The sequence below is a fragment of the Gastrolobium bilobum genome, unplaced genomic scaffold, assembly GCF_033153095.1.
Source record: "Gastrolobium bilobum isolate Gb01-03AN ecotype WA unplaced genomic scaffold, APGP_CSIRO_Gbil_v1 utg2660, whole genome shotgun sequence".
In the NCBI taxonomy this organism is placed as follows: Eukaryota; Viridiplantae; Streptophyta; class Magnoliopsida; order Fabales; family Fabaceae; genus Gastrolobium; species Gastrolobium bilobum.
The window spans coordinates 88,323-102,276 of NW_026895171.1; the positions used below are offsets into that span (position 1 = coordinate 88,323).

Here is a 13,954-nt window from a genome sequence, read left to right on the forward strand (position 1 = left end):
AATAAGTTCCTAAAGAATGTTTGATTGAATATTAGCATACATTTAGACTTGAGAATGGAAAAAAAAATTAAGGAAAACGTGAAATAAAAATAATTAATATTATAAAATATAATTTATTTTTAATTATATTCATTTTTTATTTTTTAGGCGAGTTGACCCGCTAACCCACCATAAAATGGGATGGGTTGGAGTTTGCAACCCACATTCAAGTGACGGGTCGGGGCAGGCTAACCCATTTTCGGCGGGTTGATGACGGGTCGTGGCGGGCCGACTCGTTTTGCCACCCCTACAAATACATCACCTATCTTGCTCAAGTTCTACAATGCACGTTTATCACTCAAACCATCCTCCAGAAGGAGTATGATGGAACACACAAGGGATTAACCTCAAGATCCAGAAGTTTACCTTTCGTAGACTTCTGTTTTCTGCTTCTCTTTAACGCAAAATGCTAATAGTCACACCAAGACAACCTATGGCCAAGGTGAAAATAGGATCATCAACTCAAACAACACATAAATATTAAGTCAAAACGCTAGAACTCAACATATAAACTCAATCATGAACTTACCTTCTTTGTAAGATTTAAGAAACTAGGTTTTTCACTCTAATGTTGCTTCCAATGGATTCCTTCAACCATTAATTAAGTCTCTTTATTCAATACTACATCATAAACATCAATGAACGACATCAAAATCTATTAAGCATCCTCAAAATTAGAATTTTCAAAATTCTAATACATGTTCATCAATATTTTTCCCAAAGTTGCTCAAATAGTATTCTCTTATTTTTTTCTCTATCAAGAACAAATCCTAAGTATATTTAACAAAGGAATGCATACCATTTCAACACTCTAATGCATCAAACCAACCAATTTTCGGAATATACATGTCTCAAACAATTTGATTTTCCAAAGTGTGTCAAATGGTGGTTTCATTGATTTTTCTTTGTCAAGAAGCAGTCTTAAGCATATTTTACAAAGAAAGTTTCTTCTAAATCACTCTCTAACTACTCATACCATGAATTTTCAAATTTTACTATTTATTTAACATAGATTTCTCAAAAATTCATGAAAGCATGTAGTGATTTGTGAAATCTTACCGCAATCTACCTTAGATTGATGGGAGAAGAAGTTTCCAAGCTTTGATGAGCTCTAACACCCCCTTAAAACCCCAAAATCTGAAATTCTCCCTAACTTTGAAGGTGAAAATCTCTCTCCACAATGGTTCTTGGTCGAAAATAAGATGTGGGATTTACTAAGGAAAAGATTCTAAGCAACTTTGCTTTTGGAACCAAAGGATTTCATGCTTTTTAGCAAATTCTAAGTTTCAAGCTTTTCTTCCTTGATAAACATGGCTTCCACGTGTTGCTAGAGAAGGAGAACGAAAATGGTTATGTTTGGTTACTTAAACTTGTGTTGACTTTGGTCCAAGGGGACTCACTTGTTCACTTATTCTATTAACCTTACTTTCTTTCTCATTTTTAGCCAAATAACTTAATATTTCTAACATGTGTTTTTATCCTATAAAATATAATAAAGGGAGGGTTATATTTACAAATTTTTTGTTTATAAATTCTTACAAATTATATTATATACTATGGGTAGTACATGCTCAAGTAGTACATGGTATAGAGCATGGGAGCTGAGCATGTGGAGATGAGAGCATGTGTTCGATCCTCTCCAGTATCACCTTTGGGAGGGGTTTAAAGCTTTAATCCTGGACCCGCTTCCGAATCGGACTAGTCGCGAAGTGATAAACGGATTGGAATATTTCCAAAAAAAAGTATGTATTACCTATAGGGAGTGTTTGGTAGGTGGTTTTTGAGGGGATAGATGGGTAAGTCAAAGTGGGGAAATGACAATGACTTGTTTGATACAGGTTTTTCCCCAATATAGCAGGGCATAATGTTTCCCCATCAAAAGCAAATTTCAGTGGAAAATGAAACACTCTGCACTGTTGGAGAAGACCTTCTTGGAGGTGGTGTGATGAAAAAGCTAGGGAAGTCATAAATTTGGCGCCAACTTAGTTACGTTAATGCCCTTCTGAAATCACCTCTCCTCTAATACCCGTTCGCTTGCAAGAACGATGATAAAGTATGAAGTAACATTGCTGCATTTTGCTCTTCTCTCGTAAACAGCTCCATGGTCATGCATGTGGTTGCTAGATAGATTGATTGGAGGATCCATGGAAGCAACAAAGAAAGTTACTACCCAAAGTGTTCTTTGCCCTTCAAAACCACCACAACCACAACCAAGCAAGGAAAGTGCTTCAAGCTCTAAGCCTGCAAAACCACCACCAACTGTCCAACAGATTTTTTCCAAAAACAGTACCAGCAATAAATGATGAAGCCGAGGCATGTCATCTCCAATAATCATGGTCGTAAACGATTCAGATGGAGGTTTTCTTCTAAACCACCGACACACAGAAACACATAACAACACAAGAAGAACGTTGCAACCGTGTCTATTGTTATATTCAGGGGTATTTTTGACATTTTGTCATATTTCCCCATCAATCTTTTACTTTCAACCAAACATAGTCACAGTAAATTTTATACAATTTCCCTGGTAATATTTTTGTCTACCAAACAACATTTATAAAATTTCCCCACTTATTTTCATTTACAACTATTTCCCCACTAATCATATTTACCTGGTTAAAAAAAAATTCTCCTGTACCAAACGCCCCCATAGTACATGGTATAACTTATAAGAGTTTGAAAATAAAAAATTTGTAAATATAATTTTTCTCATATAATAAACTAGTCTTTCACTAATTTATTTACAAGTTTCACGTAAATTTGCCTAATTTTTATTTTTACACCAAAACTCTTTGTAACTGCACTTTTATAAAAAAAGTGACTCACATCACATTAAATAGATTTCTTACCTAATTAATCTCATATAATAATGCAAAAATCCCGAATTACTTAGTACTTAGGTTCGGGTTATTATACACACCAAACATAATAACACACCGTAAACAAAGCCAAAAACCCAGGATCAAACTAAACAATTGTAAATTGGAACAATTGTGGATGAAGCAGGTGCAACGTTGACAAAATAATTTTGCCTTGTTTTGGTGTGACTGAGGGGAATTATTTTTTCGTATAGGAGGAACTAAACTTGAATCAAATTAGTAGCATTTTCTAACGATCTTCCTATTTTCTGGTCTCGTTTTTTAGTTGGATTTCAAAGTTACATTGGAGATAAAAGATTGTTTCACCAACTTGCTTTTTCATTTTCTATTTAATTTGTAAATAAAAATATTAAAGTAATATATATATATATATATATATATATATATATATATGTGTGCATTACATACAAATTATATATAAATTTTTTTATCATATGACATATTTGGAAGATTTATATAAATTCTTTATTATAGGTATTTTTGTCAAAAATATTTATTTTTATCCTATATAGTATTATACAATACATTACCAAACACTCAATAATATTATCTTATACAATACTATGTCAAACATTGGATAGTATTAAAATTTAATCAGACCTTATACTTTGAGGCCTTATCATATCTTGTATATCAAATGTGCTCTTAATCGCAATTTATTTGAAAATAATGTTGTAATGCACTAGGAGCAACCTGATGCTTACACAGATCAAATCTCAAAATCCAACAGCTGAAGTCAGCGTAAGTGAAGGTTGGTGTACATAATAACATTCAATTATGGATGTAATAGACCCAATGGTCTAAAATTACAAAACAAATCTCATTATATAAATACCTTACATTACAACTTTCACAAAAGAAGTACATTACTAGTAAGGGTTCAAATACACATAACAGCAATTTCACAAGACATCATATAACATCATATAAAGGTCTTTAATGTATATACTAAATAGACAACTGCCACACCCACACACAAGGCAATCAATCGCTTCTTGATTTTTCTTCCTAGATCTGTGTACCTGAAATAAAATCCTACAATGAGTAAGACATAAATCTCAGTAAGCAAAAGAAAATCCCCTAATTTCTATCCATACATTCGATTAAGAGGTTATTGACTTCATGTCATAAGATCACCACTTACAAAGAGATTAGTATTCAAAGATATTCTTACTCAATAATGAATGAACTATACATTCATGGTACACAATTTTTATCTTTACTTTACGGTTCCAAGAACCATCATGCACAATAACCATGCATGTGCTAGTTGGCCTATGCGTCAATTGAGCTCAAATCATTGTGGAACGTCCTTCATACTGTCAACTATCATATCACAAGGTCTCACAAATATGGCACAAATGGAATAAGAAGATATTAATCATTTCTCCATACATAATTTCAACATTTGCACGAGGTAATAGGTTCAAATCTCAATACTACTGTTATATTAAAAAAAATGTATAATTATATAATAATCCATACAATCTGCACAACTCTTGAGAATCAAAGATCATAAAAAAACTTTATAAATCATTACGTGGATTTAAAGTTTAGAAAATAAATTATTAGATAATTGTCGTAGAAACTTTTAAGGAAAAAGTTCAAAAAACTTTCCATTGTGTGTTCAAAAAACTTTAGGGGCATTTGGTACAGGAGAAGTTCTTTTTGACCCGTCAGATATTTTTTACAGGAATATAGTTGGAAATTTTTTTAGTCGGGTAAGTTAAAAAAAGTTGTTTGGTTGACTCAAATTTTTCCAGGAAAATTGGATAAATTTTACTGAAGTTATGTTTGGATTAGTGTAAAATATTAATGGGAAACTAAGGCAAAATTACGAAACTGCCCAACATTTTAAATATTGAATTTTGTTGTTATGAAAACGTTATTATTCTCTATCTCTCTCTCTCAACGTTGTTGTGGGGTAGTTTTGTCTCATAAAATTTCTTTATTTTTCCAGACGTGTGGGAAAAATTGATACCACACTCTTGATGGCAAAGTTGCACAACCAAATCATGAAAAAAATCAGTTGATGGCTAAAAAAACTACCCAGCTACTTTTTTACTCATCCACCTACCAAACATAACCATTAAATTTTTCACACCCATTTCTCCAGGGAAAATATTTTTTTGCCACCCACCAAACACCCCCTTATGTCCTTTGTGGCTTTTTCCGTCAAAGTTTACCTTTAAAGTAGTTAAAAAGAAAGCTAATGTATCCATTATACTCCGGTAAACAATTAAAAAAAGGCTAAATTACATTAAACCCCCCCCCCCCCTTTTCAAAATACCATCCTACACTTATAATTTAAACAATTAACTCCCTTAAACTACAAGAATGCAACAATTAACCATATTTCATAATTTAAAGACAAAAATACCCTTACTTTCAATCTAACACCCAATTTTTTTAACGGCTGCCACCCTTTCTTCATCGCCAACCATCACCCATCATGTAACAGCATAAGAAGATTAGCAACAATATTGGAATCCAAAATAACAGAGAATATATATTTAGTTATCAAGAATTTGTGCAATCATCAATTTACAAAATCATCATAAAAGAAAAACAATGTATGGGTTTTGTTCAAAACTATTGTACCCCTCACTTTTATTGTGAGACTTTGGAGAAGAAGGTCGAAACCCATTAGGCAAGGTGCTAATCGAAACAACAGGCCAAACAAATGCTATCCTAGATGATCCTGCACAACCAAAATTCGAAGTCCCAAACACATTCCTCATCGAATTCAAGTTAGCTCCAGAAGGTTTTGGAGGCACAAACTCCTTCTTAACATCATTCCCAACAATAGTTACTTCATCATCTCATGATCCATCACTCTGTTCAAAATGTAGACTACCCAAAATAAGGTCCTCACTCCTTACCTTCCAACAAAAGCTCGTCGCCAACAACTACTCCTAGCACCAAGATGCCAGTCATCTTAAGGTAATGCAATTGACGAACCAGAGCCCCAAAAATGCCAATATGTTCACAGGAAGTGTTTGAGTTTGAGTTTCAGAGAAAAGAAGCCCTTGTATTCATTGCTTAATACGTAGCGGGTTCTAGCCTTGGGAACAATGATGCCTCTTTCGCTAAACTGAGTTCTTCCTATACAAACATCTACACCTCCTCGCAAAATGATATATGCATTCCCTTAACAATTCTCGATAGACCCAATCCTCCCACTTTACTTAAACAACAAAACATTCTTTTCAGTATTTGAATTTTACCAAAAATATTGCAAACGTTAGGTGGTGTTCGACGACAATGGCTATTGAAGAGAATAGGGATATTTTAATCTTAAAATTGCTAAATATGCTTAATTGTTCTAATGTGATAGATGAGGGAGGTTAATTGTCTCAATTAAAAATGCAGGGTGATTTTTTGAAAAACCCACTAATGATAGGGTGGTTTTATGTAATTTTTCCTTAAAAAAATTAGGTGATTAAAAACTAAGAAACATAAAGAGATAAGTGATGAAATATTATAAGAGCCCGTTTGGATGAGCTTTTTTTTCTTCAAAAGCTGCTTTTTTTAAGAAAAAAAGCACTTCTCGAAAAAAGTTTGTTTGGATGTCTGCTTTTAAAAAAAACAGAAGTCATAAAAAAAGCCAAAAACTTACTTTTTTCGGAAGCTAAAAATTTTAACTTCTCAAAAAAAGCAGAAGTCAAAAATCAAATATTTTTTAAAAAATCTAAATAGGTGTAACTTTTATAAAAATTACTTTTAAAATAAGAAAATAATAAAAAGAACTTTTAAAAAAAGTGAATACAAACTGGCCCTGAAAGAGCCGATAAAATGATTCTAACCCAATGGGTTGGCCCGAATGACCCATTATACATGACGAATTGGGTTATAATATACAGCGCGCCAACCCATTTAATCCACCCTGTATAAGTGCATGTCAAAGCAGGTTGATCACATTTAATAGTAATTATAATTATAATATTTAATAATAAATTTTAATGTGTCAATATTTTATTATTAATTCATTATATTAATGATAATATTTTTTCAGATTCACTATTCATCCTTTCAAAATTTGATAAAAGCAGGGAGTGAAAGTATACGGGCCTGTTTGAATTTGGTTTTTAAAAATAACTTTTTTATTTAAAACAATAAAAAAACTTATTTGATAAGGCCTGTTTTATAAAAATTCTTCTAAAAATTATAAATATTTTTTATTTTTAAAATCAAATTTAAAGAATATGTCAAAATTATTTTTGTTTTGTATTTTTACTTTTAACTTTCAAAAAAAAAAACACCAAAATACTTGTTTTTTAACTATTCTACACATTACACAATAATTTTAATAAAAAAAAATAGAATACAATCAAACTGATCGTAAGTAATTTAAACAAACAAACAAAAAATTCAATATAGAAGGAAAGAAAAAAGAGATAATTCTGAGAGCGGGAAAATTCTATCAGCAGAGACGGAAACAATAATGATACATTCTAAAAGGAGGATCATTAAAAAACAGGATAAGAATAACTTTTTTCTTTTCAACATAAATCACATGACTGTCATTTTTTTATTTCTTTGAATAATTGGACCTTTTTCTTTTCAGTTGGTAAAAGGTTATACACTGTAAAAATGATAATTTTATCACTTTAAATGTATATAAATTTAAATTTAATAATATAACTTTAAAGATGTATGATTTTTATGGAACTATAACTTTGAATTATATTAATACTTTGACATTTGGAATCGGAGGTGTGTGAATACACCAAAGAACCTTAAACTATTATAACTTGTGAAATGAACTCACCTAATCACCTTCGTGCGAATGAAAAATTATGATTCCGGGACTGTTCAAATTTGATTTTTTTAATCTCTTTGCTAGACAAAAAGTAAAACAAAACATAAAAGGTACTTTAATTTTTTATTTATATTTATTGAATTTTTAACATTTTTTTTTGTTAGACATGGAATTTTTGACTTTGTTTATGTATATATATATTGATTTAATTATTGATTAATATTTTTACAAGTTGTAGTTATTAATATTGTCTATGTTTTTACCAATAAATAAATAAATATTGTCTATGTATAAATTTATTAATTTATATTTATACAACTTCCATTTAATAAATATTATAAACTTTATCTATTTACAAATTTACTAATTTATAATTTTATAATTTATATTTTTCATGCTATAATTTTATTAATCTTATCTATGTGTATGCGTATTTATCAATTTATATTGCACAATTTATATATTACTTATTATTATTATTATTATTATTATTATTATTATTATTATTATTATTATTATTAAGTTTTGATACTCTTCAATATTTGATCATCAACTTATAGTCATTATTGATATCATCAAAACTTTTTTAAAATTCTTATAGCACTCTAATACGATTTTGAGGTAATATATTGTTTCAATTAACCGTAATAGCTAAAGGTAAAGTTTAAAAAATAAGAATAATTATAGTAGGATAGAGAACAAATTTGAGGGAGGAATTGACATGACAACTTAATAAAATTCAACGTACATGCATAATGTAATATAGTTGAAGTGAAAATATAATAGTATCTATTAATCCAATTGAAATACTTAGTGACCCGTAATTTCAAAAACAATTTAAATTCATTAAGTTGAATTGGTCAAAAGTCAAAAGGTAAAAAATTGAAACCTTTTAATTGAATTAATCAAAATTCAAAAGTCAATGGGAAAAAATAGATTGTTCATTAATAATAAAAGACGATTTAATATTTTTCCCAACAATAGTCAATACTTGAATTTTTTTTTTTGTAAATGGTTAATATTTTATCATCAAAATTAATGATAATTATAACTATAAATTTGGTGCATAGCATAGCTTCATATCCCAATAAGAGATAAGAAAACCGTGGTGAGTAAAAATCCCCATTAGAGAGCATATTAGCTGCAGCAAAATCATTGAGAAAGAATGGCGAATGCTTCAATTAAGTTGGCCGTCTTTATGTTCCTGCTTTTTCTTGCATATGGTATTTATCTTCCCTTCTATTTGTGCCTTGGTTAGAAATGCGTAGAACCAACTAAAAAATAGGAGTTAATATAAGAACACACATATATAAGAAATTACTTTAAATGTTTGCACAACAAATAAATAACTGGATGTGAAATATGTTATGTTTGAATTGAATATTAGAAGTTGTAGTAAAACTTCATGTTTGGTAATTATCATAAGAGTTTATCTATTCTCAAGTATATAAGAGAAGAAATATCATGCCACAGACAATAATAATGGGGTCTATTACCTAAAAAACAAAAACAAAAAGATTGTACTGTTATCAAAGATATGTAGAAAAAAAAATTATCTAATTTAACATGACAATAATTTTTTTCTTATTATAATGACTTTAAATTATTTCTGAAGAAAGTACTTTTCGATAAATACTAATTATTATTAGAGTAAAGATCCAAATTGATCCCTGACAAAAAATGCGGTGGCCAAATTAATCCCTAAGAAAAATAAACTCGTAAAATAGTCCCCAACAATGTGAAACAGGACCCACGTTAGTCTTTCTGTCAAACCAAAATTGACGGTGTGAGTGACGGTGCTAATGTGTCACGTTAAGTGACATGCTGAAGCCCACGTGTAGATCTTAGACGACGTCGTTTGTTGAAACTCAGCCACCTTGGACAACCTTTTTTTGTAAAACCCAATTTTGCCCCTCACCTAACCGTTGGACACTTTTCCTTTTCCCCCTCTTCTAACATCGACACTTCATTGTTGAGAACGAAGGAAGAAGACCGTGGAGTAAACCCTGGTGCCTGCGTTTGGAATATTACGAACTTCTTCCAGAATCGAAGGGAACCAGTGGAAGACAAAGACAACTTGGGAGACTTTGTGAGGCTGAGCATATCGTTCAAAAAGGTATGAGTATTTATATGTTGAAACATTTTTGTATTGTTGTTTGTCATCCTTTGTTTAATGCTTGTGGTCCCCATGTTGTTTCCCTTTTGTTTAATGCTTGTTTTTTTATGCATGAAGTGGAACATTGTGGTCCATGTTTCCATTTAGGGTCTTGTTTTAAAAGAAAGTAACAACTGGGTGGTGTGGTCTCTGCCATGGTTGACCCATTTAAAAATCTCATGTTAATCGTTGGAATACATGTCTGCATCCATAAAAAAGGTTGCTTTTTTTATTGCTTTGTATTGTTTAACACTTTCAAAGTCTGTAGCTTCATGGTTTAATGATAGGATTGGTTTTTTGGTTTTGAAAGATGTCTGAATACATAGTTATTGTTTATCATCACGGTGGTATGTTTATCAGAGATGAAGATGGAGTGATGACCTATATATATGGAAGGGTGGACTCATTGCCGGAGATGGACATTGACTACTGCAATATTCGTGACCTTGACACCCTGTTTAAGCAATATGGGTATGAAAAATGCAAGAGGATGATGTGGCTACAACCTGGGGTACCCGATTTGGATCTGGGGCTGAGACCTCTTAGTATAGATTCAGATGTGTGTGCTATGTGTGAGGCTGCTTTAGGGAATGGCAATGAGATACATGTCTACTTTGAGGGCTGCATCTCAATTCCCCAGTTTGCTTCACCTACACATGACAGTGAAGAGGATAATATCATTAATTCAGCACATAATGAGGACCATGAAGAGGTTGATGATGGGGTCAGTTCACATGAAGGTTGTGCACAAGGTGATGTTGGGGTCAAAGAAAATGAAGACCATGCACAGGCTGCTGATGACCTTAGTGCACAAGGTGATGATGGGATGAATTTGGATGAAGACCATGCACAGGCTGCTGATGACCTGAATGCAGAAGGTGATGATGGGATCAATTCGGACCATGATGAAGACAGTGCAGAGGATGCTGGTTATGGGTCTGAAGAAGATAATGCAGATGATGACCATGCTACCTCACACTCAGATTCATATGAGAGTGCAGAGGATGAGGTTTACAAGCCTCCCCCACCTGGTGTTGAGGATGATTCAGAAGATGATGATGATGATATGTCAGTGCCAATTGTAGAGAAAGAAAGGCCTGCAAAACAGACCCCAAGGAGGAAGGCAGTCAAGAAGGATGCCCCAATACAAGACTCTGAATCTGAAGAAGTTGATGAAGAGGAAGCCATGATGTCATTTGAGGAAGAAGGATATACCTATCTGTCCGAGGAGTTGAGGACTCCTCCTTCAAGTGATGATGATGAGAATGTTAGACCTGTTATGCCAAAGTTCAATTAGCAAGCTTCTTTTGGGCATGTCTATTTAGAACTTGGTATGGAGTTTATGAATCTGGACCAATTTAAGTGTGCAGTAAAAGATTACAATATCAGTCTTGGGAGGAACTTCGTATGGGTTAAGAATGACAAGGTGAGAGTAAAGGCCAAATGCAGTGTAGAAGACTGTGAATGGATGGTGTATTGTGTCTGGAACAGTAAGCAAAGCACATTCCAAGTTAAGACTTTTAAAGAGATTCATACATGTTGCAGAGTCTTCAAGAATAAAAAGGCTACAAGAGATTGGGTGGCCAAGAAATTGGAGAAGAGAATAGTAACACAACCCAAGATGACAAGGACAGAGGCATTTGAGCACATGAAGGAGGAATATAATGTGCATTTGGATATGAAGAAAGTAAGTAAAGCTTTGAAAAAAGCAAAGGGGACCATTGAAGGTTATGAGAAGGAGCGATATGGAAGATTAAGGGAATATTTAGCAGAACTGTTGAGGAGCAACCCTGGCTCCAGTTGCAAATTGCAAGTCACCCCCCAACCTATTCCACAATCATTGCCAATATTTGACAAAACGTACATCTGCCTTGATGCTTGTAAGAAGGGATTCAAAGCTGGATGCAAGCCCTTAATTGGGTTGGATGGATGCTTTTTGAAGGGCTATTATGGAGGTCAATTATTGAGTGTTGTGGGTGAAGATGCAAACAAACAATTCTATGTGATTGCATATGCCGTGGTTGATAGTGAGACGAAGGACAATTGGAAGTGGTTTCTGACATTATTACAGGAAGATTTAAGGGACCATGCAGTATTTGGTTGGAACTTCATTTCGGATCAACAGAAGGTAAGGTTTTTTTGGTTGTGCTTCCAATTATTTATTTCACATAGAGTTGTCATACTTAATTGTATTTTGGTTGTTAATGAATATGTCTGTTCTGTGTTGTTGCCATTGTCTTGCTGTTAATGAATATTTGCAAGCAAGCTTCTATTGTTGTCATTGATCTTATTGAATATTGTGGATTGTTTACAATTTTTTCATCTTTATTGCTGCCAATGTCATGAAGTATCTGGTTTATGAAATCATGTGGTATGTGTGTTCTGTTTGCCTTGTCTAATGATGTTTAATAACCTTAACTAGTCCCCCACAAATATTATCGAGGACCATTTTAGTCCTTGTTCTTTAACAGAAGGGACCATTTTGGTCCCTAACAATTTTATCGGGGGTACAAATTGGTTCCTACAACAGTTCTTTTAATATGGTCACTTAAAAATCCAGCACTGTAAATTCCCCTTATACATGCTGATATTATTCATGCTGATTTGAGATTGTATTTTAATTTTTATTCACTGTCATTCACATACAGGGACTTGTCCCAGCCTTGAAGGAAATTATGCCAGGTTCATACCACATGTTCTGTGTACAACATGTATGGAAGAACTTCATCAAGCAGTGGAAGGATAAAGAGACAAGAGGAATTGTATGGGAATGTGCTAGATGCACCACTGTTCCCCAATTTGAGAAGGTCATGCAAAGGCTGAAGACTCTAAACGAACCAACTTGGAAGTATCTTGACAATATACACCCTTCATGTTGGGTTAAGGCCTATTACAGTCACTGGCCTAAATGTGACAATATCACGAATAATATGGCTGAGGTGTGGAATGCAAAGATTGTGAATTATAGGGACAAATCTATAATGACATTGTGTGAGGAATTGAGGTGCTACATAATGCGAAGGATGGCAGCACACAATAAGATTCTACAAACCTGTATGGGTAAGATAGCACCTGCACAGCAGAAGAGGCTGGACTAGTTGAAGGTTGCAAGCAATTCTTGGACACCAACATGGACTGGAAACTTGGTCCAAGATCTCTATGAAGTATCTGGAAAGGGTCAACGTGTTGGGGTGAATTTAACTCAACAAACTTGTAGTTGTAATGTGTGGCAGCTGACTGGATTGCCTTGTGAACATGTCATTGCTGCCATTGCACACAAGAATGAACCTGTGGAAAATCATGTTCACCAATGGCTGACAGTGGATGTTTTGCATGCCAGTTATGAACACACTCTCAACCCAGTCAATTCCCAACAATATTGGCCAGCTTGTGATGCCCCAAAACCACTTCCTCCACGCTTGAAAAGGCCTATTGGACGTCCCAAAAAAAATCGCAAGAAGGATCCCACTGAAGAGCTTATGAAGACCAACAAGAAGCTTAAGAAGACTTACACAGTTCAATGCTCCAAGTGTGGTCAGACTGGTCATTACCCCAAGACATGTAAAGGACCTGCTGGTGGATCAAAGAAAAAAACTAAACCAGTTAATGTTGAAGTTGGCCAGTCAAGGACAGTTGAAGATATCCTCATGAGCATGAGTCAAGGCTGCCCTCCACCAGAGACAAGTAGCCAGCATGCACCAAATGCAGCTGAACCAAGAGCCAGCAACCCACCACCATGCAATCATGCTGAGGCAGTGACCAGTGAGACAGCAGCTGCAGCTAGCAGTGGCACCAGAGCAAGATTCATAAGCTTCATGACTACACCAGGATTCAGGCCACCTAGGCCAGCCCCATATAACTAATTTGGAATTGTAATCACTGACATTAGGCCAGTTCGAATGTCTCAGTTGGCATTTTTTTGTTATTAGGCCAGTAGCTTGGAATTGTAATTAGGCCAGTTTTTTGGTTTACTTTGATTTTGGCCCTGTTTAAATTATTCACCAATAGCTTTTTTTTGTATGCCTCTGGTTATGGCCATATTAAGTATCAACACTTTGTTTTTTGGGAAGATGGCATGTTCCTACTTAATGGTTTAATATGTCAGTGCCAATTGTAAGT

At 33.6% G+C, this 13,954-nt stretch overlaps 1 protein-coding gene across 1 annotated transcript; it reads left to right on the plus strand.

Annotated features, from left to right (window-relative positions):
* The first annotated feature begins 11,168 nt into the window (after positions 1-11,168).
* On the plus strand, positions 11,169-13,698 carry LOC133296972 (uncharacterized). Its single transcript, XM_061496019.1, has 3 exons — positions 11,169-11,963; positions 12,484-12,895; positions 12,989-13,698. Exons 1-3 carry the CDS (start codon positions 11,169-11,171, stop codon positions 13,696-13,698), a joined length of 1,917 nt encoding a protein of 638 aa, XP_061352003.1.
* Positions 13,699-13,954: the final 256 nt, after the last annotated feature.